Here is a 27635-nt window from a genome sequence, read left to right on the forward strand (position 1 = left end):
CCAAACAGATAAACACCAACACCTCCCCTGACTGCCAGCCCTTCTAGTTCCTAACTCCCAAGGCCGCTGAATCACCTGAGGTCCAAACTCTGTTCTCATGATAAGCACAGGGTTGCTGGCAGAAAACTCACCTGGGCCCTTCCTGGCCTAGCTTGAAAGCCAAGTCCCTCAAAAGCCTCCCTGACTACCTCGTCACATGCCTCCACACTGTCCCTTGCTGGCCTCGGGGCCCAGCTCCATACAACACAGGTGCCTATCAGGCCCCAGCAGACACCTGTGCGCCCTGCGCAGCCCAGGCCAGCCTGGGGAGGGAGCGTCCCTCCACACAGCACTGCTCCCAAGCTCCTGGCCGGAGACGCCAAATGGCCCAGGTGGCTCACCTTGGGCCAACCAACACCTGGTAACACACACAGCAACAACCCAAAGGCAGAACCTCCACAGGACTTGTTCTGTTTCTTTTAAACATTTGCCCTGAAGTTAACTCTGCCACACTCAAACAACTCACTGGATAACTCAAGTACAACTGTACCTGACCTCAGTTAAGTGGCTGGGCCTGACGTGTCATGCAGGTGAATGGACAGCCATACAGAATAAAACTGACCATGTCTGGTCAGGGGCAGACTTCTCTCTGATTCCTGCTTCCAAAACCATATTTATGATTTATGGTTTTTATGATTCAACTACTAGATTCATACAAAGGAAAGGACTCCCTCATTTGCCTCGTCAGAACAGTGCTCTCAGGACCCCTCCAGGTGATTTCAGGCCAGTTTCTCCCAACTTTCCCCACCAGAACAGTGTAGAGCACCTACTCAGACCAGGAGGTGTCTCCAGCTCCCTTCACGCCAAGTCCCCACAGAGAGAGCTCGTAGGGTATATCACAACGAAGGAAAGACTCCGCATGGATTAAAAAAAAAAAAAAGTCTACCCGAAAGCTGAAGGAAGGCAACCCACTTACAGGACACGCGTCCCTTCAGTCTCACACTGAGACAGGAGGTCTGCCCAGCATCTGTCCACCCTGCTCCTTCTCTCTCGGGATATCTCTCCCGCGCTGCGTACAGGTAGCTCAGGTGACAACGTGGCATGAGACCTTGGCCTGACCGACCAGACGGCCACGTGACACACGCACGCCCAGGGCTTTGAGAGAAGTCTCTCTGGTCTCCACCAGGATTGCTTCACAGGCTGGACGGGAGCCCAGGCTGATGGAGGCAGCCCCACCACCTCTCGTGTACCTGCCTGAGAACAGAGCTGCCAACAGAGGTCGGCGCTGCCAAGACGCGCGCACTGTTAACCGTGGGTTCGGGCACCGAGATCCAGCCGTGCCTGAAGCCTGGACACTGGGCGCTTCGGTTAAGCGGGACCCGCAGGTTCCTTCCCCTTGGCGCCGGACTACACCGCGTTTCGCCTCCGCGGGGTGTGCCCCGCGCACCTGTTAGCTCCGCTCCCACCCAGCTGCGGCCTCGCCTCCCGGTGGCTGCTGTGTCCCGGGGCCCAGGGAAGAATGGCTGGGAACTGGATCTGAATTTAGGCCAGCTGAGTGGCGTTAACTGAACACGAAACTAGAAGCTTACACCTAGCCAGAGTCGGAGGAGGTGCGGGAAATTCACTAGCAGATGAGGAGGGTGACGCCGACATGGACGAGGAGCCTGCCCCGGACCCAAGTCCCAAATCCCGGCAACGGAGTCGCCCGACCCGGCTCCCCTCTCTCACCGCGCGCATGCCCCCGGTTATCACCCCAACGGGCACACTCCTTCCTCGGGGCTGATGAAGCAGCCTGGGGCTCTCACTGGCCCGGGCGGAGCGGCGGCGGGCTGCACGGCACCGCCGCGGCCTCCAACGGACTCCCGGGCACACTTACAACCAAGACCTGTGCCAGCTCGTCCCGGAGGCGCCCGCAACGGTGCCCCTAAAGGGGGCTTTTCCGGAGAACACCCACCGTGTGGCCGGCCAACCGAATGCCCGAGCCGGCCGCAGGACCACCCCGCCGGGAGCCCCGGCGCCCCGCCGTAACCGACCTCGGGTTCCGCGCACGGAAGCTCCGGGCCGGGGCCCCGCGAGCGGCGCCTCGGGCGGGGACGGGCCGTCCAGTGGCCCCGAGACCCCGCGCCCCTTGCCCCCGCTCGGGCCGGTTCCGGCGGGTCAGACGCGCGGCCGTGGCCCCGGCGCAGGCCCGCGGCGCGCACTCACCTCTCCCTGTCGCCGCGCGTGGGCCGCCGCCGCGCTCAGGCTCGCCGTGGTCGAGGCCGGAGCAGGGAGCGGAGAGTGGGGCCCGCGCCGGAGAGCCGCACCGCCCCGGGACCGAGCCCACCGCACCGCCGCAGCGCCGCCGCCGCCGCCTCAGCTTCCAAGATGGCCGCTCGAGGGCGGAACCATCCTCGCTTCCGATTCCGGTGCGCGGCCTGCCGGGGCGGCCGCTCTAGGCGGCCCGGAGGACTGTGCCTGCGTCGTCTCGCTGCCGCCTCCCGCCCCGCGAGGTGGGGATTCGGCGCGTGCGCGCTGGCGGGCAGCCTCGCAGGGCTGTGCCCCGACCCCGGCAGGTGGGATCGGAGCGGGGGACCCCCTCTGCCGTGTCCCGGTCCTGCGGGAAGCGCTGGGGCGGTCGTCGGCCGAAGGGGCCCGGAGCCCCACCCCCACCCGTCTCCCCAGGACTCCTGCTCGGAGGCGGGCGCCCTCCGGGGACACTGTCCTGCCGCGGGGCTCGCGGTGGGGCATCGACCTGGGATCCAGGAGATCGGGGTCCGGTCCCGGTCAGGGCACGTGCGGGGTTGGGGCTCGATCCCCCCTCGGCGTGCAGGAGGCAGCCGGTCCACGACTCTCATCATGGATGTTTCTCTCCCTCCCCCTGTCCCTCCCTCTCCCTGAAATCAATAAAGACAAATCTAAGAAGACAGACAGGCCCAGAGAAAGGGTGACGGGGCGGGAGCCAGAGGGAGCCCTGCCCTGAGTCCCTGGGACCCGACTTCCCCACCCGCCCAGCCTTGCTGGGGGCCCAGTTCTTCTGGCCCCTGAACAGAGGGGGGCCAGGCACTCGAGGTCCCCAGCCCATCAGTGACCCAAACCTGCCCAGGGTCCCTGAGAGTCAAGTCCTGGGTGCCCCGTGTCTGGCCTCTGCCGGAGCCTGTGCCAGGTGGGGTCCGCTGTGGGCAAGTCTGCCCAGCCCCTGCCCATGGGGAGAGCTATTCTCGTAAAAATAGTTCCACTGTTTCCCCAGCGTATTTTCCACCCAGCCCATGAATAGGGTCATTATGCACCAGTGGACACCGCACTGAGGCTCGATTTCCGCTCCCACGGTCCCCTCCCTGGCCCTGGGGAAGGGGAGGCAGAGCTTGGCCCAAGTGGGGGGCCAGGGCCAGGGCCAGGGTGGGGATCCAGAGGGGGGTACTGTTCCCAGGCAGCATCTGGAGCCCTGACTTCAGGGGCCTGGAGCTGGTCCTCTCCACCTCACATCTGTCATGGAGGAATATTTAGAGGGACATGAGGATGGCAGACAGGTGGCCGTGGGAAGGTTGGTGTCTGGACAAGGGGGGGCCAGGTGGGTAGGCAGACCAGCACACTGTCCACCACACCCCCTCAAGAGGCAGCCCAGGAGAGGGCCATGTTGGGGACTAGGGTGTCCCCCCCCCAGGCTGTGCCAGGGGAGATGCTGCATACTGACTGAGAGGCAATCAGTGGTCATCATCCTGGACAGATCCGGAGAGGCCATCACCCTGCAGGGCCACATGGCTGTGTGCAGCGGGGCTGGGATTCAAACCCCAACTCCTCACCCTCCACCACTATCCTGGCTGCCTCTCAGAGTAGGCTGACTGACCACACAACAACTGACGGTGGACACCAAGCACAGACAGGTCCAGCCATGACCACTGGCAGCGGGTGGGCGGGCAGCCACGCTCACCTGAGTCTGGCGCATCCGGGACACCTGAGACAGGATATGAGTGGCTGCGGCAGGACTGGCCCTGAGCCCCTGGGCAGAGCCTGAGACTGCTCATTGTCTGTCAGTCCACCACCAGGCCGCCCGTGGGAGCCCAGCTAGCTTCCTCTCCCTGCGCTCGTTCCTTCCTTCCGGGAGGCTGGTGGTCCCCGGCTCCGCCTCCTGCTGCAGAAAACATCTAAGCCTCTCACCTTCACTCCCCCGCCTGCTCCTCAGAGCTCGCCATCCCCAAGCGGGGCGGACCCAGCTGTTTTTAGCTTATGGAAAGTTGCATAAGGGAGGCCACCCTAGGGCGCCTGGGGGTTTGAGCACAGTGTGTCTGGCACACGCCCACCCACACCTGCAGAGCACAGGCAGTGACAGTGTGGGGCTGGGGCCTCGGTTTGTCTCTGCATAAAATGGGGGTACCAGCTTACATGGAAGCATCTCGATGGGAAGGCTGCAGAGGGAGGCTCAACTTAGAACCCCCAGTGTCAGCCACCAGCCTGCTGCTCACCAAGCACCCGAGTTGCACCCTGAGGTGCCTAAGACAGGTGTGGCCAGCATGTCCTGCCAAGACCCCATAGCCTCACCCCACCAGACCCACATATGCAAACTTCTGGCCAGCAAAACCTAGGCAGCCCAGTCCTCTGGCCATACAGCTGGCGGCCTCAGCGGTTGGGATGGGAGTGGGCAGCTAGGATGGTGGCAGGTGGTGACTGAGGCCATCTCAACCCCAAAGCTGCCCTCTGGAGCGGGAGAGACTAGGGCTAGCCCTCCAGAGGGACTTCCTGCTGGCGGAGCTACAGGAAGGGGACAGTGGCATCCATTCCAGAGCACCTTGAAAAAGAGGTCCACTTTCTGTGTCCTAAGAGCTGCCAGGAAACCAAAAAGAGTTAGAATCAGGAAAACATACCCCACCCTATGGTTGCTGCCCCTTCCCCAGGGCAGGACCTGAAGGTTTCAGTCACATCTGACCAGTAGGGACTGTCTGGCCAGGGCATCAAAGAGCCAGCCTGGAGGTGACAGAGAGGAAGTGTGCACACATTCCACCCCTTCCAGCAGGAGACACCGGGCCAGACCCTGAGTCCCGCAGGAGCACCTGCAGTGTCCAGGGCACGCTGGCCTGGGAGGGTTTGCCTCAATACCCCAAGGCCCAGCTCTTCTCTGAGGCATTCTCCCCTCTCCAGTGGCCCAGATATGGGCATGGACCCAGTTGCTGACCCTCAGCCCGCAGCACCTTCTGTCAGAGCCTTGGCAGTGTTCCCTTAGGTGTTCCCCTAGGAGAAGGTAAGGAGGGTTTGTGTCTTCTGCCTAGACAAGCTCTGACTCCAGTCCACAGGGCATGGGTCATTGCAGGCATGCCCCTGCCCCTAACCAGGGCTCCCTCCCTGCAAGCCTCCCTTGGCTGGCATGGACCCTCTGAGGCCAGGCTCTGCAGCCCCTCTTTCCAGGCAGTTCACTTTGCAACCTAGTGACTCCAGTTCTAATTACCCAGAGGGTCTGGGGCCTTCCTCTCCTGCCACAAGGCCTCCCCCAGTGCAGCGTGACCCCCAGTCACCTTGATAACATGGCCCACTCCCCAAAGAAAAACCACACAGGCCTTTGCTGAGTCTGGGGGCTCTGACACAGGCAGGGAGCGGGCTCTGCACACCAGTGACATCAGCTGATCCCGCCTCTGAGCCCGAGCATGGAGAGGCACCTCAGCCCCACTTTGCACCTGAGGAAATGGGCTCAGAGAGGTTGAGTAATTAGGGAAAGGTCCCCGCCACCGAGTGACAGAGGCATGATTACTACACACACCCTGGTGAGTCCAGGGCTAGCTCTTCCCCCAGCATCACTTCCCTCTTCCAGATGTCACCCATAGCCATCCACCTCCGTCCAAAACCACGAGGAAATGCCAAGGCCACCAGAACAGCCCGTCAGGCATGCGGGTCCCTCCCTCAGACCAGCCTGGGTCCCAGCACTGATCTGGGGTGGGGTACCAGGGACCAAGAGCCTGCCTTGGGGAGGGAGTGGTAGGGCTTGAGCTGACCCTTCAAACCAAGGATTTCGACCTCAGAGGCAGTGTGATTTGAGCATGAACATGGTGTGTGGTGTTAGCATGCGGTGTGTGGTCTTAGCCTGTGTGTGGCCATGACATGGCATGTCACCTTCGTGGGTGCTCCTGGTGTGTGGTCTCAGCAGGTAGGGTATGGTCTCAGGTCTGCTGTGTCATCTCAGTGTGTGGTGTGGTCAGTGGTGGCCTTAGTGTGTAACAGGGAGGCTGAGCCAGGTGCCTTGGGACACCAAGTGCCATCTCCACACCCAGGCCCCAGTTGGTTCCCACAATTAGCACCCGTTTGAGTGGCTGAGTGGTTGCCCTGGGGGACACCTGGATTCTGGGAGCAGAGGCCCTCGCCCAGCATCCCTTGGCCACAAACACCTGTTCTCAGAGCTGGCAGAGTGAGCTGGGCAGGTGGCAGTGAGTAGGCCTGGCAGGAGGAAGCAGGCAGGGAGTTGAGGGGCCAGGACACACAGGGTCTGCAGGGAATAGGAAAAGCAGGTGTCTCGCCTGAGGGAGATCTGAGCTTCAGGGGCCAGGAGCATCTCCTCCAGAAGGTGCAGATTGGGCATCCAAGGGGGTCCCAGCCAACACAGGCCTCCCTTCTCTCTCCAGAAACCTGAACCTCCTAATTTCCAGCTGGGGTCAGGGTCCCAGGCCTCCCTTCCAGGGTTCTGGGCAAGAAAGACTCACCCAGGGGAGGGCCCCCATCCCTGTCCCCAAAGGCTTCCCTTTCCGTGTCCAGAGCAGGCGTGGCTGCCTCGGGAAGCTGGCCCCTCCCCAACACCTCACTGGTGCTGGCCTGTTATAAATAGGAGGCTGCTGGGCCAGTGTTGGGCACATCCCTCTGTCACCTGCTGGAGCTGCCACAGTCAGGCCACCTACCCCAGGAAGATGGAGGCACCTACACAGGTACCTGATGTGGGGCAATTGGGCAGCCGTGTCCTGGGGTCTCCCCAGCTTGAAGTGGAGGGGGGTGTCTCACGTGTCACCTCAAGCCCAGGGCACGCACACCCGCACAGGGAAAGGGCAGGAGGGGCATGAAGCCCTCCTTGGTCATGCAGCCCCCATTGACTGAGGACTTGGTGTGTGTGAGGAGCGTGTGTGCACACAGGTGTGCACAGGTGTGTACATGCGTGTGCATCTATGACTGGGCGAGCATCCTGCTCCTACTGTATCTGAGGTGTCTCGGGTCTCGAGTGCCCACGTTTGCCCCAGTGTGCCTGGGGCCCCATCTCAGGGAGCCCTGGAGGCTCTGAGCAGCCCTAAGACCCATCTCCAGAGCTCCACCTCTGCCCTGCAGCCCCAGCTGGGGTGGAAGGGGGCTGGTCTGGGCGGCGTGTCTGGGGGAGGGGAGACAGCATGGTTACTGGAGTCAGAAAGCACCTTCAAGAGCCTCCTTTGCTTCACCTGCAACACATAGCCAAGGGTCCTGCCTTCCCTGGGAGGGCTTAGCGTGATCATGGGGATGGGGACATGGGTGTGGGCAGAGCTCTATCCCATGAGGAGCCCACTAGTAGCACCCTATGGTGGCACGGGCTCCTGGTCGCAAGGCAAGCAGGGAGCCCACAAACCCGAGGCCAAAAGTGGGGAGACCCACCCACCCCACCCACCCCTCCCCGTACCTGAGGTCTCATGAAGCTGGCTGGCTTGCTGAGACACGCATGTTCTCAGAACACGTGGGAGCAGTCTGCTCAGGCAGACCTGGCTGTGCGCTGGCTGAGACCCAGCAGATGCTTCCCCTGGCTCAGCCCCCTCCCCAGGTGCCACAGGCCTGGTTAGAGGGAGGGGCCGGAGGCTGCACCTGGTTACAAGGAAGCCTAATGATTCAGATCAAGATGGGGACAGTGTGGAAAGTCCGCAGGAAGCCTGAGCAGTGATTCAGTGCGTGTCCAGGGCCAGCAGGTCTGGCCTGGTCAGGGCCCCATATCCCTGTGTGCTGGGGGAGCTGGAATGTCCAGGGCAGGACTGGGGGCCAAGCAGGCCATGGCTCTACTTTCTGCGGCCTTGAATCCCCAGCACTGACTGGCCCATGGGCCCCTTCCCACTTTCCCTGAAGCCCAAGGTCCAGCTCAGTGGACCATGCCCCACCTTGGGCCCACAACACAACACTCAGGCCTGACCCTTGGCCCAGACATGGCTGGCCAGCCTGGCTCCGTCAGCCGCAATCAAACATGGCCACACTGACTGTTGGGGGTTGGGGGAGGCCATCGAGGCCCAGAGTCAAGCCTTCCCAGGACGCCCAATATTGGCCTCGGGGCCCACGGACACAACGCAGTCTCTACCCTGAGCAGGTCACGTGACCTACTCCTGCCCACAGGCCCCTGCCCCACTTGGGGGATGGCAGCAGAGACCCACCCAGCCTCAAGCCTGCCTGGACGCCTGTCCCCTGTGGGCCCTGCCCCCGCCACCCAGGCTCAGCTCTGCTGTGATAAGACACACCTGAGGAGGCCGGGTGGTGCCCTGCCAGGCGCTGTGGGGATGGCTGCAGGGTCAGTTCCTAGTGTGGAAAAGCCTCTGATGGGGCCTCTTTGGAGCTTCAGCAGGCTGGGCCGTGCCACTGGTGGCCAAGGGACACATCTGTCCTGGGAGTTCCCAGGGACAGAGAATGGAAGTCCACTGGCTGGGGTGGAGAGGCCTGGGTGGGGGTCCGGCTGGGCCAGGCCCTGCTGAGGCTCGCTTCTCGGACACAGGCTGGAGAAGTGGCCCAAGCAGCTGGTAAGGGGCCCAAGGCCCGGAAGTCCCCCCTGGCCCAGCCGCCACCACCGCAGCCAACTGAGGAGGGGCAGGGGGAGAGGCTGGTGGAGCTGCACGCCTCCTTCAGGGAGCTGTTCACCTTCTTCTGCGCCAACGCCACCATGCACGGCGCCATCCGCCTCGTCTGCTCCAGCCAGAACCGCCTCAAGACAGCATCCTGGGGGCTGCTGTTCCTGGGCGCCATGGGCGTGCTCTACTGGCAATTCGGGCTCCTCTTCGAGCAGTACTGGCGCTACCCCGTCATCATGACCGTGTCCATGCACTCAGAGAGGAAGCTCTTCCCATCCGTCACCCTGTGTGACATGAACCCACACCGGTGAGGCGGGGTGGGGTGGAGGGTGCGGGCGGGGGGAAAGGGCTCCAGCTGTGCCTGGGGTATTGATGACTCCACCTCACGCCACCCCGTGCGCGGGCAGGACCCCTGAGACGCTGCCCCCTGAGGGTGGGTGTTAAAAGAGAAGGAAGAGCCGGGCTTGTGGGCTCAGTGGTTGAGCCTCTACCTGTGAACCAGGAGACCCCGGTTCGATTCCCGGTCAGGGCACCCGCCCGGGTTGCGGGCTCGATCCCCAGTAGGGAGTGTGCAGGAGGCAGCCGATCAATGACTCTCATCCTTGATGTCTCTCTCTCTCCCTCTCCCTTCCTCTCTCTGAAATCAATAAAGACATATTTTTTTTAAAAAGAGAGAGAGAGAGAAAAGGAAGAGCCAGGTGAAGCTTGGTGTGATCAGTGGGACCTGGCAGGCACCCAGGTGCTGGGCAGCCGGGGAGTGTGAGGAGAGCTGGGAGGGGGCTTCCGTCATGGGGGCCCCCCCGAGAGAAGGGTGCAGGGCAGCATTTCAGGTGGGGAGGCAGCAGGAGCAAAGACAAGAAGCGGCCGCGAGGTCCACAGGGGCCAGGCCGGGCTGGGGCCTGACTTCACGCTGCAGGCCAGGCTCCCAATTCAGAACCTCCCTCTGGGCATCCCAAGGAGGGGGAGGGGCTGCTCTGTTGATTTGGGGTCAGCACCGTTGGGGCGGAGAAGCCGGCCCCAGCAATGCCCTGGGACTTACGTGGGGGACCTCGGAGGCTGACTCTGACCCAGCCTGCGCCTCCCTCTCAGGCCCAGGCTGCTGGGCAGACACCTGCAGGCCTTGGACGAGTTTGCCCAGGAGAACATCTACGCCCTCTACAAGTTCAACTTCAGGGAGAGTGGGGACACCCCCTCTGCCAAGGACCCGGGCCCAGAGCCCCCCTTCCAGCTGGACCGCAGAATCCGTCTGCAGAGGCTGAGCGGCCCAGGCGGCCAGAACAAAGTGGGTTTCAGACTGGTGAGTGTCCCCCGGGGCGCTGCGTTGGGTGCGGGCAGGGCAGGGGAAGGGTCTGTGCTGAGCTTACGCCCCCCACCCAGTGCAACAGCACCGGCGGCGACTGCTTCTACCGCGCCTACTCGTCCGGGGTGACCGCCGTGCGGGCCTGGTACCGCTTCCACTACGTGAACATCCTGGCCACGCTGCCCACGGGCCCCGAGGACGGCCACGGCGGCCACGGCGGCCACTTTGTCTTCTCCTGCCGCTACAATGGCCAGGACTGCCAGGCCCGGTGAGTGGGGCAGGGCGGGGGCCCTCCTCTCTGCCCCACCCAGCGGGTACGGGTGCCACCCATGGGGTCCCGCCCGCAGCAAACAGCTCTCTGCAGAGATAAGGCAGGCTGCGGTCCCGGGGCCACACGCCATGGGTTCGGCGGAAGGCGGGCGCTGATCTGACCTGAGCCTGCCTCGGGTTCCAGGCACTTCAAGACGTTCCACCACCCCACCTACGGCAGCTGCTACACCTTCGATGGCATGTGGGCCGCGCAGCGCCCAGGCATCACCCACGGTGAATGCCGGCCCGGGGCTGGGTGCGGGCAGGGTGCGCCCTCGGGCCCGGCCTTACGCCCAGCCTCCCGCAGGGATCAGCCTGGTCCTCAGGGCGGAGCAGCAGGACCACCTCCCGCTGCTGTCCACCGAGGCGGGCATCAAGGTCATGGTGCACAAGCGCGACCACACGCCCTTCCTGGAGCACCGCGGCTTCAGCATCCGCCCGGGCACCGAGACCACCATCGGCATCCGCGAGGTGCGGCGCCCGCGCGGGCGGAGGGGCCAGCCCTGGGGTCTGAGCGCGAGGGCGGTCGGGTGGAACTGACCCCCCCCCCCCGCAGGACGAGGTGCACCGGCTGGGGAGCCCCTACGGCCGCTGCACGGACAGCGCGGAGGGCGTGGACGTGCGGATGCTCTACAACGCCACGTACACCATGCAGGTGCGTGCCGGCGGGGGCCGCGGGGGTGGGGAAGGGCCGGGGAAGGGGGCCGGCCGGGAGGGGAGGGAGGCAGAGCTGCCCCGGACCCCCAGCTCCGCGCCCTGCCGCCCCCGCAGGCCTGCCTGGTCTCCTGCTTCCAGCGCCTGATGGTGGACACCTGCTCCTGCGGCTACTACTTCTACCCCCTGCCGGCGGGCGCCGAGTACTGCAGCTCCGCGCGGCACCCGGCCTGGGGTGAGCCAGCCCCGCCCACCGCCGGCCCCGCCCACCGCCCCATAGTCAGCCCCGCCCACCGCCGGCCCCGCCCACAGCCCCATAGTCAGACCCGCCCACCGCCGGCCCCGCCCACGCTCGGCCCCCGCCCACCTCTAGCCCCGCCCAGCCCATCGCCCAGCCCCGCCCCGCTCACCTGCAGCTGGGCGGCGGGGCGGAGTCGCAGGCAGGCGGCCCCATCAGCCCTGAACCTCCCCGCCACCCCTGGGTCTCCCCTAAGGGGTTCACCTGTGACCCCCCGCCCCCCGCCGTCCCCAGGCCACTGCTTCTACCGCCTCTACAGAAAACTGGAGACCCACCGGCTCCCCTGCTTCGCGCGCTGCCCCAGGCCCTGCAGGTGAGTAGGCGCTGGGGCCAGGCTCCTGCCCCGGGCACCCCACAGGGGCGTGACGGGCGTGCTCTCTCCTAGGGAGTCCTCCTACAAGCTGTTTGCTGGGGCCTCCAGGTGGCCTTCCTCCAAGGCAGAGGTGAGTCCCCTGAAGGGGTGGGTGGGGTGAGGGGCCGACAAGCACACGGGCCTCGTGGGTCCCACAGAGCCCACCCTAGACCAGCCCCTGACCCTGCGGTCCCTGGCCTTACACCGGCCGGCAGTGCCTCGAAGGCTGGAGGAGCAGTGACCACAGGGAGCCTTCTGTGTGCAGGACTGGATCCTGGCCGTGCTGGGCAAACAGAGCCGCCGGAGCCCTGGCCGGAGCCCGAGCAGGAGCCCGAGCAGGAGCCCTAGCTGGGGCCCGAGACCCAGGTGGGTGCACTCCTCCTCCACCAGAGGTCATGTCCTGGCCCCTCCTCCTGCCAACCTCACCCTTCAGTGCCCCCAAGGAGCCCCCCCACACACACAGGCCCGGGGCCCAGCCCCTCTCATGTCTGCCCCACCCCAGGAGCAATGTGGCCAAGGTGAACATCTTCTACCAGGAGCTCAACTATCGCACAGTGGACGAGACGCCTGTCTACTCGGTGAGCAGGCCAGGGTCCAAGGGCTGGGGCAGGGGACAGCAGCTGGCCAGACATGGGGGTGCCACCCCAGCCTGGCTTTGCACACGGGGGAGCGCAGGTGCACGAAGACCCAGTGCACTGCTCACTGCCCACTGACACCAACAGGTGCCGCAGCTGCTTTCAGCTATGGGCAGCCTCTGGAGCCTGTGGTTCGGCTCATCTGTTCTCTCTGTCCTGGAGCTGCTGGAGCTGCTGCTCGATGCCATGGCCCTCACCCTGCTGCTGGGCTGGCGCTGGCTCCGCCGCACGCAAGGGTCCCAACTGGGAATGGCCCACACCGAGCCAGAGGCCAACCAGTTGCCCAGTGACTGCAGGCATGACCTCAAACGCCCAGGGGCCCAGCCGGCGATGCTTCCCGAGGCTCCGGCAGGAGTCTCAGCTGAAGAATTAGGTCAAGTGTGGGTCCCCCAAGACCCCTGACACCTGAACCAGCCACCAACCTGAACTTAGTCTGATCATGGGGGCTGTAGCAGCAGTGGGCTCTCCTGGCTGCCCAGGGTGGGCCAGACTAGCATCACAGGGCCTCCCTGGCCAGCCAAGCAAAGCCTAGGGCCCAGGAAGCAGCAGCACTGGAGCCCATGGGCTGGCAGGCAGGCATGAGGGTGCCCAGCACATCAGGGCCTCTCGTCAGTACAGCCACCATGTCCCATGGTGGCCTCACAGTTCTCAAGGAGCCGAGGGCAGGGAGGAGAGGAGTGTCCCCACCACTTTGGATTCCCATGTTCCAGGCATGACTGAGTGCTCATGCATGTGTCTGTGTGCACACATGGGAGTATGCATGTGCATATGCATACATGCATGTGTGCAGGGGCGAGTGCACATGTGCATTCATGCAGATGTGCATGCGTGGGGGGTGCCTCCACGGAGGAGTGTGTCTGTGTTTGGTATTATATGTTTGCCTGTGTCAGTATGTCTGCCTACACCTATGGGTAGGTGTGCAGGCATCAGGCAGAGCTTCTCTTAGCTCAGGGCAGGTGGGAGGAAGGGTAGGGCCAGGTGGTAATGTTGGCCTGCTTTGTAATAAAACTGGCAATTAGCCCTGGCCAATTAGTTCAGTGGTTAGAGCATCGGCCTGCAGACTGAAGGGTCTGGGTTCGATTCTCGTCAAGGGCATGTACCTTGGTTGCAGGCTTGATCCCCACACCCCGACTGGGGTGCGTGCGGGAGGTAACCAATCGACGTGTATGTGTGCCTCTCTCTTTCCCTCTCTCCCTTCCACTCTCTCTGAAAAGCGACAGAAAAAATTTCCTTGGGTGAGGGTTAAAAATGTTTTAAAAAATAAAAAACCCCCAGCAGTTCTACCTGGTGGGTGGAACATGTGCGTGCCTCCCCAGTCACCCTTCCAAATGAGCTGAAAACCTTAGACTGCACCTCCGTACTCCTTGGAGCCACAGACACTTTGGGGGCTGGGGGGCAGAAGGACACTGAGCAGGGGGCCACCTTGCAGGTCTAGGGCTTCCCCAGGGGACAAGACCAAGCCCAGACCATCGTGCCAGTTGGCATCCACCCTTACTCCTACCAGGAGCCACTGTCCAGGCCAGAGAAGAACAGAGGGGCCAGGGAATGGGGGCTGGGGTATCAGGAGTCAGTTTTCATCAAAGAAGCCCAGACCCCCCATCAGGCTCCTGGGTTCCGGCTTATTGCATCTTTTGGGGGCTCTGGTGCTACCCCACTCAGGGCCACCCCTAAGTTAAGCCAGGGGGCCCAGAGATACCCCCTCCCCAGCTGAGACAGCGGAGTGAGGCAGGTGAGCCAATGACAGGCAGCGGTGCAAGCGGCAGTTTATTATTGAGTGATCTGGAGTGGGCGGTCCCACCAGCCTGAGGCCCAGGCAGGAGGCACTGACAGGCAGTGGGGTGGGGCAGAGCTCAAGCAGGGAAAGAGAAAGGAGTTAATTCTGCTCTTTAGGGGTCACAGCCAGCAGGCGAGGGACTTGAGGGACCCAGGCAGTGCCCACCTTGCCACCTATGAAGCCTCCTTGGGCAGCCTTTGCATAGTGACCAGCCGACTGGCCTTGGCCTGATCAAGGACCCGAGTCTGGGAGAGGCCCAGCTGCTGCCCCAGGGCTCCAGGAACAGGGAAGGCAGAAGGCATTGTGGGCCCTGGGGAGGGAGCTGAGGGACCCCTAGACCCATCCGAGGGCCTAGCCCAAGCAGTGAGCTGGCGAGTGGGGGGCAGAGCTGCAGGGGCCTCCCCCTAGCAGCAGACAGAACTGGGGTCAAGGTGGTCCCCAGAGTCCACAGAGAAAAGGGGAGATGTGAGAACAAGGCGGCTGCAGAAAATCCACTCAGTCCATGACAAAACACCGGATGCAGGGGTGCAAAGTGCCAAAGTCCTTTATGCACCTGCTCTGGGCCAAGTACTTCCAGAGGAGGCAGGGACCCCTCTAGGGCCTCCCGGCATGGGGTCCGCGTGGCCAGCCACGTGGCCTTGGGACGCCTGCGTCCAGCGAGGGCTGAGACCCCACGCCAGATCCCCCCCAGCACCCGAGAAGCCCAGCTTGGACGCTGGGGTCACTAAGTGAGGTACACGGGTTGATTCCCTGGATGGGCTGCCCCTTCTGCCCTCGCAAGGGGCTGGTGGCCAGCCACCAGCCTCAGGGCCTAGTGGAGGGGCTCTGGGGGTGTGTAGGAGGGACCCAACTAGCAGGTCGGTGTCTGGAGCAATAAAAGTGGGGGCACAAGGTGACACAGTCCCTGGGGACAGAGAGACACAAGTGACACAGGTCCCTGGAACAGAGGGACACAAGGTGACATGGGCCCCAGGGACAGAGGGACACAAAGTTACATGGGCCCTGGGGACGGGGGCACAAGGTGACACAGAGCCTTATGAGTGGTTTGTGACATGAGGAGCCCAGGCCCCCAAGGAAGGAGTCACCTGAAGCCATAGGGTCAGCACCTCTGGGGAAACGCGGGGCTTCAGAAGACTGGGGTCCCTCCCCTGGCCCTGGGGTTCCGGACAGCTCCAAGGAGGGCAGAGCAGGCTGCTGGGGCCCCAGGACTCTCAGAATTGGGCCAGGCAGCTGGGTTTCACCACTTGCAGGCCCACCCACCCTAGCTCTCCTCCAGGTGGAGGCTGATGAACTCCTGGATGCACCTGCGGTACTGGAGCTCGGTAGGGCTGCTGCCCGCTAGGGGGCCTGGCTGGCCCGGGGGTGCCTCGGCCTCCCGCATCTCCTCCGCCATGCGTGCCAGACGTAGCCTGAGGGAAGCGGTGTGTGAGGGCGCCCCCCCAGGGCCCCAGGTTGCTCCCCACCCCCAACGGCACCCAAACCCCACGTGAGCGCTCACAGCGTGACGATGTCAGCGTTAGCTTCCTGGATCGCGATGCTCAGCGGGTCCTGCTGCTCGTGGTCCAAAGCGTGCTGGTCGGCACCCCGCTTCAAGAACAGGCAGACCTGGCTGAGGGGCAGAGGAGATGAGTTGGGGCGCACCCAAGCCACAGGGTCCGAAGGTGAGCAGGAGGGGCACCTGTGACTCACCCGGTGCGGCCCAAAAGCGTGGCGTGGTGCAGGGGCGCCCGGCCCCGGCTGTCTCTCTGGTTCACGTCGGCTCCGTTTTGCAGGAGGAATTCGCAGATGATCAATGAGCCCTGGGGAGCCAGGAACGGGGGGGCGGTCACACTGAGCCCAGGGGACGGCCCCTAGGAGGGCCCTGGGCACCCCTAGCCGGACTAAGCCCGGGCTCCAGTGGAGGACAAGGGGCCCTGTGTACAAGCCACCAAGGAGCCAGCTTGGAGATGCCAACCTGCATGCGTGCACTTGCGCCCGGCGCCCAGCCCCAGCCCTGCTCACCCCTAGCACGGCCTGCACCAGCGGCGTCTTGCCCTCATCCTCTGTGTCTGCCCAGTTGACCTCGGCCCCGTGGGCCAGCGCCGCGGCCAGCGCGGGAAGGTCGCGGGTGCGCGCTGCGCGGTGGGCCAGCAGCCCGGGGTGCAGCTCCCGCACGTCGGCCAAGCCCCAGGCCTCTGCCTCTCCGTCCACCTCGCCACTGGAGTCCTCGGACTCTGCACCCTCTGCAGGGGGGGAAGGGGCTCGGTCATCCACACGGACCTGGCCTGGAGCGGGGGCGGGGGAGGGTTGGGATCAGCGGTGTTGAAGGTGGGGCGGCAGGACACCCACCCTCCTCAGCGACGCTGTCGACCACAGAGCCCGCGCCGAAGGCCAGGACATCCGAGCTGCCGTCAGAGCTACCCCCTAAGCCACTGTCGCTGCTCAGACCTGCGGGGTCCGTGGGCAGAGGGGGTCCTGAGCATCCCTGACTCCTCCCCAAACCCCCAGCCATCCTCCAGGGGATACCCCCAGGGGCAGGACAGTCCCCACTAGGGGGTAGGGGGAGCCCTGCTCAGGATGGGAGAATAGGGGAAAAAACAAGGGGCAGCCCCCCAGGGACACCCACCCTCAGGCAGGTCAGCCCCAGCAGGAGGGGCGGGCGTGTGCGCGCTGTGGGTGTTCACCCTGTTTGGAGCCCGGTCATGCTAGGTCACTGCCCAGGATGGGGTCTTGGCCAGGCCCTGGAGAGGGGCCCCAGGCAGCACTGACCGAGCTCTCAGCCGGGTCAACCAAGGGCAGCCCTCGAGGAAGGCCCCAGGCTCAGCCACGGTGAGGCAGCGCCCCCTGCTGCCAGCGGTCACCCCTGTCGCCCCCATCAGCTCTGCCAGTTCTTGGCTGAGGTCCCTGCCTGCTGCCCACACTGCCCAGGAAGGCTCCGCACGTGCCCCAGGCCAATAGGTGCTGCCCAACCGTTAGCAGGCAGCCCTCGGGGGGGGGGGAGCTTGACGTGTAGCAGTTGCCCCCCAACTCCAAGAGAGATGAGAAAGATGTGCACAACTGTGTCCCGAGTTTTCTAGGCCCCCGGCACACACATGCACATACACGTACCTGTAAAATACGCCCGTATGCACACTGACACACACACGCTCCTGTGTGCACACAGCACACGCGCACACACACACACACACACACACATCACTCAAGGGTCATGGCCTTGGCCTCTAAGTGCCCAAATTAACCTCAGCCCCTTGAGGTGCTATCCCGTCCCCACCCCCAGACCAGCCTCCCCTGACACCACCTCGGAGCCCTGTACCTCCTGCAAAAAACACCTGTCCTGCCAGTCCCCGAGCAAGTGGCCATGGTGGTCCACCCCCCTGGTGAGCCAAGCCTGGTCCTGCCCTGCTGCCCTGGCTGGCAGAGGGGTGGGCAGCAGGGACTGGGGGGCTCCCAGCACTTACTGCGTGGACCAGCCGCAGCAGCCCCTGCGTCAAAATAGGAGAAGAGCGAATCCAGCTCGTCGGGGCAGAAGAGGGAATCCCGGCGGAACCTACGCTCCACCGCGCCTGCGCAGGAGTGGGAGACCCAGGGCCCTCACACGGTGTACCCGGTGCACCCAGTGCACCCGTGAGCCCCACCTCCTGCCTCACCAGCCTGACCTCCCCGGGTCTGGCCTTGGTGGCACACCCCTAGTGGAACCCTCTCCCCACCCATCCAGGTCCAGGTGAGCCAGAAGCCCTCCCACCTGAAGACAGAGCAGCCACGGAGGGCAGGACAGGCTCCATCCGGACCTTGCGGCGGGCGGTGGGGGCACGGGGGGAGCTGTGCTGGCCCGGGCATTTCAGGGCCCGCCAGCGCCGCGGGGCCTCCCGGGCTGGTGCAGAGGGCGGCTTCCGGAGGAACTTCTTTTCTACGTACTTGTCCTTGATCCAGGCTTCCTTGTCCTGCCTGGACCGAAGTGGACATGAGGTGCGCTCGGGGCTGGGGCTCGCCACCCCATCCGTGCTGCGCCTGCCTCACCTGGGGCTGCTGGCCGTGGGCTTCCTGCTGCCCGGGCCCTCGCACTGGGCCTCGTAGATCTGGTTCACGGTGCTGTTTCCAAGCTCGCACATCAGCTAGCAAGAGACAAGGGTGTGGGCCTCAGCCCCAGCTTGCACACCCCCAGCTTGCAGAAGCATCCCCTTCCACCCTGCACCAGTGGCCAGTGGCCTGCAATGACCCCCCCACACACACCTTTAGCAGCTCAGGCTCCCACGAGTCCAGAGTCAGAGACCGCACTTTGGAGCAGTGGACACCCAGGCTCCTAGACGGCGGGGAGGCAGGGGTAAGTCAGGGGATGGCTGGGCCTGGCACCCCTGCCCGCCCGCCCATGGGCCCACCTGTGGATGCCTGAGCACTCGATGCAGAGCAGCACTCCCAGGTTGATGCTGGCCCAGCGGGGGTCCGGCTGGCCGCAGTCGCCACACTGGCCGTTGCCAGCCACGCCCTGCATGCGCTGGAGCACACTCTCTCCCTTGGTGCCTCGCTCCCGGGAGTCCGTGGCGGAGTCGATGCTGCTTGTAGATGGGGACGCCGTGCGGTCCAGCCTCTGGGGACGGTGTGAGGGGCCACTCAGCCCTCAGGAGCTCCAGCCTCATTTCCCCAGCAGGCCCCCTCCTCTCCCCAGCCAGAGGTGCCAGCACAGGCTAAGACCTCGAAGCAAAGCCCGTGCACACACGTGAGCAGGCACACTCACATGCACATGCCCACAATGCACACACATACACGTGCATGCTTGCACTGCCCACACAGGCTCGAGGGCGGCCTGTGGGGGACACGTGCACACATGGAGAGTGCTGGTAGGGCCGCACCTCGCTGTAGCAGCTGTCCGGGCTCTCCCGGTACGCGGAGGCGATACTGGCCTGCACGGCTTGGACCCAGGCCTGCCGCAGCTTCTCAGAATCGGCCTGCAGCATGCAGCTCCTGGGGGGAGGGGACATCAGGCCAGGCAGGCAGGGGGCCCCCTCCCTGACCCTGCCAGGCTGGGCTTCCTCACTTGGTGGGCGACACAACCTCGAAGCAGAACCTCCGCTCGATGTCCTCACATGGCTTCACGGAGCATAGGCGGAGGTCATCCACTACCACGGTCAGCACGTCCTGCAGGCAGCACACGGGGGCCCTCATGCTCAGCACCCAGCCCCGACCACCCACTTACTGCTCTGCATTACAGACCATCTGAGACCCAAGTGCTCCCTGTCCCCTGACCGCTCAGGCCATGATGCCCATCACTGTCCTCAGCCCACCGCAGAGCCTGGGCGAGGAGGGGCCCTGCACGAACCTTCAGCTTCTTCTGGTAGACCAGCTGGCTGTTCTGGATGGAGAACCAGCGCCTGGGCGGGAGGACAGGCCAGGAGGGGTCAGGCAGGGCCGGCCTCATGTCCACCCCACTGCCCTGCCCCCGAGGAGGCCCTCCCTCACCGGTTCCACGTCTTGAAGGCGTTGCTGGCCCTCTTGAAGAGATAGCCCTCCATTACCACACCGCTGGGCGCATCCACGTCGAACTCTGCTTTGGGCTCATCGTAGGAGAAGTCCTGGGGGGGTCGGAGCCAGGCCCCCCGTGAATGTCTACCCCAGACCTGAGCAAAGCCCCTACCCAAAGCCCCCTGGGGGCAGTTGTCTCACATCACCACTGGGGCTCCAGAGCCCAGGCCCCACCCCCACCGCAGCCCTGGAGAAACAGCAGGCTCTGGGATCAGGAAGGAAGCTGCCTCCCCCATCCCGCGTCCCCCATTCATGTCGCCAGCTGGGCCTGCTCCCTGCCTGACAGAGCTCCATTCACCAGGCTGGGGAGACACTGAGTGTTGTCCTGTGTGTTCAGCGGTGGGAGAGGAGGCCCAGCCACCTGCCTCCCTGGCTGAGCGGGGGCAGGAAGGGACAGCTGCTGGCACTCCCACGGGGGACGCATCCCGGCTCAGCCCCGTGTCCACACTGGTGCCAGCCACCGCTCACGGTGAAGTGCCCACCGGTGCCTGGGAGGTGTCCTTGGTGCTGAAGAGCCTCGGGGTGAAGGAGGGCAGAAGCCCCACCCACACGGCCCTCCCCTTCCTCCCTCCCCCTAGGGTGGACGCCTACTCACCTGCAGCAGCGTCTGGGGCAGAGCAGAAGGGGGTGGGAGGAGAGAGAGGACTCCAGTGAGTGACAGCTCCGCCTCCAGCCCCCCACCTGCCCAGGCTCCCAGGGATTCTGAAAGGGTAGCTCTGCCTGCAGCCCACTCCCGCCCTGGGCAGTGTGGGGGCAACAGTCTGGCAGGTGACCAAAGAGGCTTCAGTAGGAGCTAGCGACTCAGTCCCCAGAGGCTACCACTGGTCTTGAACGAAGGTCCCAGCTACTGTGTGCTGAGGGGGCTGGCCCCCTGCCCACCCCGGACCTGGCCACCCTGCCCCTCCTGCTCCGTTGTGTTGAGGCCCCTAAGGATGGGGACCCCAGCAGAGTGGGCAGGCCTGGGGGAAAGGAGGGGGCGGTGGGCCTCCCAGGTTAGTGGCATGGAGAGGGATGCAGGTGGTGCCTCTTGGTGTACCCCCCTACCCGCCCCACCCCCAGGCAGGGAGGTCAGGGTCTCACCCGCTGCTGGATGGCAGCGTGCCTGTGCTCCATCTCCCGCTTCTCCACCGCCGAGTCGATCACCAGCTGGTCCAGCTACGGGAAGGGATGTCAGGGAGGGAAAGGGACCTCCTTCCCCTGAGACCTTGGCCGGGGTCCCTCCCCTCCCTGCAGGCTCACCTCTGCCGCCAGCTTTTTCATGTAGGGGTCCAGCTGGTGCAGCAGGCTGTAGCCTTGCTGGAAGAAGCTGTACTGGGCATGCATGAAGGACAGCATCTGCAGGCGGAGGCACAGGTGAGGCCACCTGCACCCAGCACACCTGCTGCACACTCCTGTACTAGAGGGCAGCCCCCCGACCTGTGCCCCTCACCAGGCACTCACAGAATCCAAGATCTCAAACTTCTTCTTGGCCTGGAGGACATTGATCTGCCAGGGAAGGGGTGAACAGGGGCAGCGTGTCGGGGTCGAGGTAGCCCGTGGCCTGCACCTTGCCAGAGTCCACTTGGGCTGCTTGTGGTTCCCTGAGACCTGCAGCTCATCTTCATATCCCTGCACTTGGGCCAACCCCATCCTCCCACGACCCGGAGTCCTTCCCACGTCAGGAAGTTGGGTCCCCCCCCATGGGCAAAGTCAAGAATTCTCACCCCTACTCCCAGGCCCCCGGCTTGTCCCAGCCCATCCCCATCTCTGGGCCTCTCTGGCTGCCACCCACCACGTCCCTTCCCAAGATCTGACTTGGGTTTTACTGAGCCAGAGGCACCTCTCCAGACGACAGCTCCGTCTGTGCGGGAACACCCCCCACCCCTCCATGCCCAGCAGCTGACCTGTAGCACGTAGTCTAGCGCGAGGTGGCGGAAGCACTTGCGGGTGAGGGTCAGGGCACCTGTGGCCTCCTCTACCTCATGGGGCCGGTGCCGCGGGGCCTGGGCATTCCTCACCAGGGACAGCTCCAAGTCTTCCCGCACTTTGTCGAACTGCTTCTTGGTCTCCTTGAACTTCCGCACGTCCCTGGGGGTGGCGGATATCAGGGTAGGGGCTCCCAGAGGCCTTCAGCCAAGGCCCCTCCTGAGCAGGCCCCAGGCCCCCCCAGATCAAGCACAGCAGGTCTGCTACCCACTCCAGCACCACTGACTCCTCCCAGGCTGGGAAAGGCCAGGCTCCCTCCGGCTCTGGGGACCTCAGGCCACTCACTCTTTGATGAAGTTGTGAAGCTGTTGGCGCACGGACCTCTGGGCCTGGTCAAACAGGATCTGGGGTTCGAGGGACAGGGGGGTGTTAGTGGTCTGTCCCCACATGACCCCAGGACCAGGTCCCTGTTCCTTCCAGGTGAAAACCAGGGAAAGCCCCACCTAGTCCAGCCTGGGCCTCCAGCTGCTCATCCCCAAAAAGCCGGCCTCACAGGGTCCAGGGGAGTGGGCGTGGCCCCCAGGCCTGGGTCGGTGCCCAGAGGCGACAGCTGTGACCACCTGCCCATCTCCCCTCCTGGCTCCAGGCCAGACTAGAAGCCAAAGCTGTCCCAGATGCGCCCCCTCCTACGACCCCACACCACACTGGCACCTGGTGACACCCACAGCCTCCTAACCCTGGGACGCCACCTTGAGGGTGTTCAGGACTGAAGGAGAAAGGATTAGGTTGGAGCCAGGGCTCCCGAGGGACCTGGCCTGGGGAGTAGGGGTGGGTGGTTGTTGAGCTGAAGGGCACCCCACAGCACTTATGGGACCCAGAATCAGATCCGCCATGTGGAAGCAGACAGACAGACAGACGGGCAGGATGAGCTGTTCTGAGCTGGTTTATTTCTGAACTTCCCCTGTGGGGGGTGGGGCCCCTTGTTTAGTCTGGGGCTCCGGTTCCCAGGCCATTGTCCAACCACCCAAGTGTGCCTCAGGCCCTGCTCTGTGTGACCGTGCTGGCAGACCCAAGGGCTCAAGGTCACCCAGACCCGCCCAGGTAGCAGGGAGGCTAGAGTTACCCAGGGGCCGTGGGGTCAGCCTGGGAGGTGCTTCTGCTGCATGGCTGCCCACCCCTGCCTGGCTGGGGGGCCCTGGATGAACCTCCACAACGTCTTCCACACTGAGACCCCAGTGCCTGCAGCCCTGGGCTGTGGTGCCTCCTCCCCTGCCTTCCCCACTGTCTGACCCTCACCTGGGGCACAGCAAAGAGCCTTATGATGCCCCCTGCCCCACAAACTGGAAAAGCCGAAATGTGGCCTCTCCCAAAGCCGGCCCCACCAGCCAGCTCAGCTCCTTGGGACGTGCCCTTGGATAGGTCCTCAAAGACATCACCCCCACCCTGGCAGGCTTACCATGTGGTAGTTGACCATCTCCTGTAGGCTGTCTCCAAACCTCTGCAGACATTCCTGGAGGGCAGGTGGGAGGCCCCTCACTCAGATGGGACAGTCATGCCCCCCGAGTGGCCAGCACCTTCCCAGAAACAGGCCACAGAACAACCCCTGCCGCCCAGCACAGATGCCCACCTGCTCCCAGGGCCTGGACACCCTCAAGGGGCTGCCTGCCCATGCCTGCCCCCGACCAGCAGTCAGAGATCAGCTGCCCCCTCACCGAGATGACGGTATCACCCTGGCATTGCTGAGACAGGTCTCGGACGCCGCTCACGAAGAGCCTGTTGGTGGTGACATAGGCCTTGCCGGCCTCGATCATGCCGCTGCACAGCTTAACCAGCTGCAGAAGGGACAGAGGGAGTGACGCCCAGGCCACCTGCCTTCACCGGCCCTCACCACGGCCGCCGAGAGGCAGGGGCAGCAGAATGTAGCTCGGGGCCCAGCAGTGCCCAGGACACAGCTGCCCTGAGCAGCCTGAGGCTGGGGAGGGACCATCCCTGCCTGCCCTCCACCCAGAGCCCACTGGGCAGCCTGGTGCCACCTGGGCCTTGGCTCCAGAGCAGGTCAGAGCAGGACAGGGAAGTCCAAACAGAGAACCCAGGGATGGACATGTGGTCCTGGCCAAGGGTCAGCAGGACCAGCCACTGAGGGGGTTTAGAGATGCTGCCCCTCCTTCTGCCCCATCCCCTTGGCCCCCAACCTGGTCACTCAAACGCACAGCCGCCCAGCAGCTGTCTCTGGCCCTGAAGACACACTGGAGGGACTCACCAAAGCCCATGCCCACCGGATGGAAGGCCCAGGGGCGGGCTCATGTGTGTGCAGCCTGTGCACCTGGGGCAGGCATGGCAGGCACAGCTAGGGTGGCAGGGACACGGCCACATCTTGTGCATAGCACGTGTGGGCTCACACGCTCACACACGCACACACACAGACCGGTGGCTCGGTGGGGGGGCAGAGAGCAGCATTGGACCCCATGCACCCCGGCCCCTCACCTTGTCCAGCTTGGCTTCAATCTCGACCACATCTGTCTCCACCTCATCGATAGTTGCCCTGCAATGGGAATGGGTCGTCCAGGGGTCAGTCTGCAGTCAGCTGCCCTGACCATGTGTCAGGCTGGGTCTTCACCTCCCTGTGCACCTCCCCAAGGCGACTGCTGGGCTCATGGCTACTTGCTCCTGTCGGCTGACCCGTGGCCCCACGTCCCTCCGAGAGGCCAGGAAATGGAAGCTGGGAGAAGCTGACACCGGGAGGAGGCAGGACAGGGACCTAGGTCCAGCTGACTCCAGAGCTGCCCAACACCCACCACAACCCCAGGCAGAAGAGGCCCAGTCGGATGTGACACCCCCATCTAGGGTTGGGCTGCTGTGGCTCTGGGGAGAGAGGTCAGGCAAGTCTGAGGACAGAGAAAGGGGCTGGAACCCCAGCACAGGTACACACTCAGGGTGGGGACAAGGCAGGCCAGCTACCTTCTTGCCAGGCCCAGGGCCCGGAGATGACCCTACACACCAACTGGACCCCCCCCACCCCAGCCGGGTGGCCCCTGCAGCAAGCTCATCTCAGCCAGATCGCAGAGCACAGCGGCCATTCTCTCTGGTTCCCTGGGCACCTTGAGACCTCAGACTCCCTCAGCCTCAAAACAACCATCTGCCGGGAGAGAGGGGCGGGTCAGGCTTCGGAGGACACTCCCTGGGGCAGCCGGACAATGTGCTCTCTCGGGGAGGGGAGAGTTAACACATGACATCACCGGAGAAGCCACGGACAGGAGAATCCCCGGAAGGCAGAGGCAGATGGATCAGCCACGTGACACTCCCCCCCCTCCATGCTCCGGGAACAGGAAATAGGAAAATCAGGCCAGTATCCCAGTGCCCCCCCACACCCTCAGCTGGTAAGCTGGGCCCATCTGGCCTCCTGGGGTTGAGGGATAACAGGAGTGGGGCTCAGGCCAGGTGCGGGAGGCAGGCCTCCTGGGACAGGCCTTGGGCGGGGTCAGGCAGAGGGGAGGTAGGCAGGGAGAGGAGCATGTTCCAAGATTTCCCAGGCGCCTGGTGAGTAGGGCCTGGTTGCTCAAGGGGGGTGTAGCTCAAAATGACCTCCACTAGGAGCTGGGGAGGTGGGAGGGGGCCAGGGACCTTGTAAGGTCCCCACCAGTGTCACCTGGCAGGAGGTGGGCTCCTCTCTGAACAGTGCCCATCCCTTCCCGAGGGTCTCAGGGGACTACATTCTGGAGCAGAGAGGGGTCAGAGGGGTTGTCTACTTGTACTGGAGGTACAAGGGCACCCCAGCAGGGTGCCCCGCAGCCCACCCAGGACTGCTCTTCTGAAGAGCCTGGGGGTGTGGCCTGACTGCAGAAGGCTGGGACCCTGGGGACCCTGACCTCTGCTGTACCCTCTCCTGTCCCCCTCACAGGGTCCCAAGGCAGGGAAGAAACACCCACCCAGAAGAGCATGCTGCAGAGGGAGACATAGCCCTCGAGCCCCGGATACCCCAGTGCCCTGGGCAGCTGCACAGCAAGCTGCTACCCCTGGGCCTGGGCACCTGGTCCCTGGAGTGCAGCAAGGGTGGGGCTGCGCAAGGAGCCGATGTGCCAGCTCTCCCTCCCTGGCCCCTGAGGACCAGAGGCCTCCTCTTCTGCCCTCCCTCCAGGATTTCCTCAGCAGCTTGGCGGACAGAGAGGAGAGAGAGGCCGGTTCCCCCACCAAAGCCATGACTCAGTGCCTTAAGCCCCACCCAAGGGAGGGGGCACCAAGAACAAGAGGTGGGCGGAGGCCCCAGGCCTGTCTGGGAGAGTCTGGACCCCCCCAACCACATGCATGGGGTCTGTGGGGCTCTCCCCAGGTCAAGAGTGCACAGGCAGGGTCCCCCTTCCCAGGGCTGGGGCCACAAGCCTCACATCACTGACCACATCCTCGCTGCCCGCCTCACCCTGCCCCACCCGCCCCAGGCCAACCTCCAGGAAGCCCAGGTTACATCCTCAGCTGCATCAGAAGCTAAGCAAACGGGAACCTCAGGGTGGCCTCAAACCCCCATTAAACCTCAGCCCAACCTGAAATCCAGAGCTAGGCTTCTGTGGCCCAGGGTCTGGGTGAATCCACCAAGCCTCTCCCCTAGGCCCAGCCGGGCACTTTCACGGGGCAGCCCCTCCCTGCCAGGGGAGGCACGACCAAGCCACAGCACCCAGTGCCAGTGCGGGTGCCACAGGCAGAGCAGGCTGGTGTGGGAGGGAAGACCTGGCGGTGAACAGGGTGCTGGGGCCCCAGACCTGACCAGGCCAGGTGGGCCTGGACCCTTCCACGCAGGGGAGGAAGAGCACGAAGCTCTGCGGGAGAGGCTGGGGCAAGGCCAGGGTGCCTCAGCCAGGACTAAGCGCCCAGCTGAGGCCCTGGCTGCACCTCCCTCCACAGCCAGGGTCCTGGAGGACAGTGAGCAGAGGCGGGCGCCCAGGATCCTGAGCGCCTGAGTTGCTCACACCCGCTCCCTCAATGAGCAACAGAGGATGGGCCAACAGAGAGGGTCGCCCCCACCCCTCGCCCAGGGCCTGGGGCCACTCGGGGTGGACCAGGCCCCTCATCTTCAGCCTCCCTTGTGCAAGAGGCTGGCTGCAGGAGGCCGAGTCCCACTGGTGCAGGCACACACAGGCCCCTTGTTGGCACAGCCCAGAGACCCAGCATGCACGCCACACATGACCAAGCGCACACGTGCACAGAGGCACAGTAGCTACGCCCCTGCGCCGTCCCATGTGCATGTGTGTAGTGGCACAGGGCACACACAGACACGCGTGCAGAGGCGTGGGTCCCAGTGCTGGGATACACACGAACAAACTGACGTGTGTTCAGTGCCAACACTCACGCCGGCGTGATAAACACACAGTACAGGCGTGTGTCCACGTCGAGAAGTGACACGTGACACGAGCGCGCACCCATTACTGGCCTACACGCATGTGTCAGGCGTGTCAGCACAGGGGTGCAGCTCACCCGCACTGGCACCCGGGGCGGGCACCTCAAGGCAGGGTGCAGCCGGGCGCACCTCCCGCGTGTGCAGCTGGCACACGGGAGATGCTGGGGCAAAGCAGACACGCAGGGGCGGGCACACGGGCGGGCACACGGCGGGCACGCCTGCACCCCAGAAACACACCCGGGGTGCGCGGCCCAGGCCTCCCCCAGCACCTCGCGCCCAGCCCGCCCGGCCAGCCCCACCCCCGGCTCGAGGTCGCCCCTGTCAGCGGCCAGCCCGGGCCGCACGTGGCCCGGCTGACCGCCCGACGCACCGCCCGGGCGCGGGGACCGACGCCCCTCGCACGCACGTCCCGGGCCGGGCGCGTCTCGGCCCCGCGCAGGTGGCCGGCGGGCGGCGCAGACACAAAGCGGGGCGCACGCCCCGGGAGACGGCCCGCGGCGCAGCCCCGCCCCCGCGCGCCCCCGCGAGGTGACCCGCGCGAGGGGCCTCTTTTGTTCCGTCGCCTCGTCCGGGGCGCGCGGGCTTCGTCCGAGGCGGGGTCCCCCGGCTCCCGGCACCGCTTCCGCGCCGGGCACAAAGGGGGCGCCGCCGCCGCCGCCCCGCGCCCATCCCCCGGCCGCCCGGTGCCCGAGGGCGGCGACGCCGGCGGCCACCCGGGCGCGCGGCGGGCGCACCTGAAGCGCGGCGAGTCCTTGATGCACTCCTCGAACTCCACCGTCATGGCTGCGGCGCGGCGCTCACTGGCTCGAGGA

At 64.7% G+C, this 27635-nt stretch overlaps 2 protein-coding genes across 2 annotated transcripts; one reads left to right on the forward strand and one right to left on the reverse strand.

The window, feature by feature from the left end:
* The first annotated feature begins 7410 nt into the window (after nt 1–7410).
* Nucleotides 7411–12664, forward strand: SCNN1D (sodium channel epithelial 1 subunit delta). The gene is made up of 13 exons (XM_087820295.1): nt 7411–7501; nt 8541–9021; nt 9804–10011; nt 10092–10282; nt 10469–10557; nt 10631–10794; nt 10880–10978; nt 11095–11212; nt 11510–11588; nt 11661–11718; nt 11893–11946; nt 12119–12205; nt 12350–12664. Exons 1-13 carry the CDS (start codon nt 7411–7413, stop codon nt 12662–12664), a joined length of 2034 nt encoding a protein of 677 aa, XP_087676421.1.
* Nucleotides 12665–14564: 1900 nt separating this feature from the next.
* Nucleotides 14565–27619, reverse strand: ACAP3 (ArfGAP with coiled-coil, ankyrin repeat and PH domains 3). Its single transcript, XM_087820047.1, has 24 exons — nt 27558–27619; nt 23922–23979; nt 23150–23269; nt 22894–22947; nt 21783–21841; nt 21416–21599; nt 20973–21017; nt 20772–20867; nt 20613–20687; nt 20128–20139; nt 19470–19582; nt 19330–19381; nt 19048–19148; nt 18863–18974; nt 18392–18600; nt 18246–18315; nt 18033–18127; nt 17758–17960; nt 17474–17578; nt 16365–16463; nt 16038–16258; nt 15726–15835; nt 15535–15645; nt 14565–15445 (listed from the first exon to the last, which is right to left on the reverse strand). Exons 1-24 carry the CDS (start codon nt 27602–27604, stop codon nt 15298–15300), a joined length of 2499 nt encoding a protein of 832 aa, XP_087676173.1. The 5' UTR covers nt 27605–27619; the 3' UTR covers nt 14565–15297.
* Between the last annotated feature and the right edge of the window lie 16 nt (nt 27620–27635).

Source organism: Miniopterus natalensis, chromosome 9 (assembly GCF_054644295.1).
Source record: "Miniopterus natalensis isolate mMinNat1 chromosome 9, mMinNat1.hap1, whole genome shotgun sequence".
NCBI lineage: Eukaryota > Metazoa > Chordata > Mammalia > Chiroptera > Miniopteridae > Miniopterus > Miniopterus natalensis.

Coding starts and splice junctions, on each gene's coding strand:
- SCNN1D (XM_087820295.1), top strand. CDS start 7,411: ATGGGGATGGGGACATGGGTGTGGGCAGAGCTCTATCCCATGAGGAGC. Junction 10,012..10,091: donor ACAAAGTGGGTTTCAGACTG/GTGAGTGTCCCC, acceptor CCCCCCACCCAG/TGCAACAGCACCGGCGGCGA. Junction 11,947..12,118: donor GCCGGAGCCCTGGCCGGAGC/CCGAGCAGGAGC, acceptor CTCTCATGTCTG/CCCCACCCCAGGAGCAATGT.
- ACAP3 (XM_087820047.1), bottom strand. CDS start 27,604: ATGACGGTGGAGTTCGAGGAGTGCATCAAGGACTCGCCGCGCTTCAG. Junction 19,382..19,469: donor GCCTTCAAGACGTGGAACCG/GTGAGGGAGGGC, acceptor CCTCCCGCCCAG/GCGCTGGTTCTCCATCCAGA. Junction 17,579..17,757: donor CGTGGCTGCTCTGTCTTCAG/GTGGGAGGGCTT, acceptor ACTCCTGCGCAG/GCGCGGTGGAGCGTAGGTTC.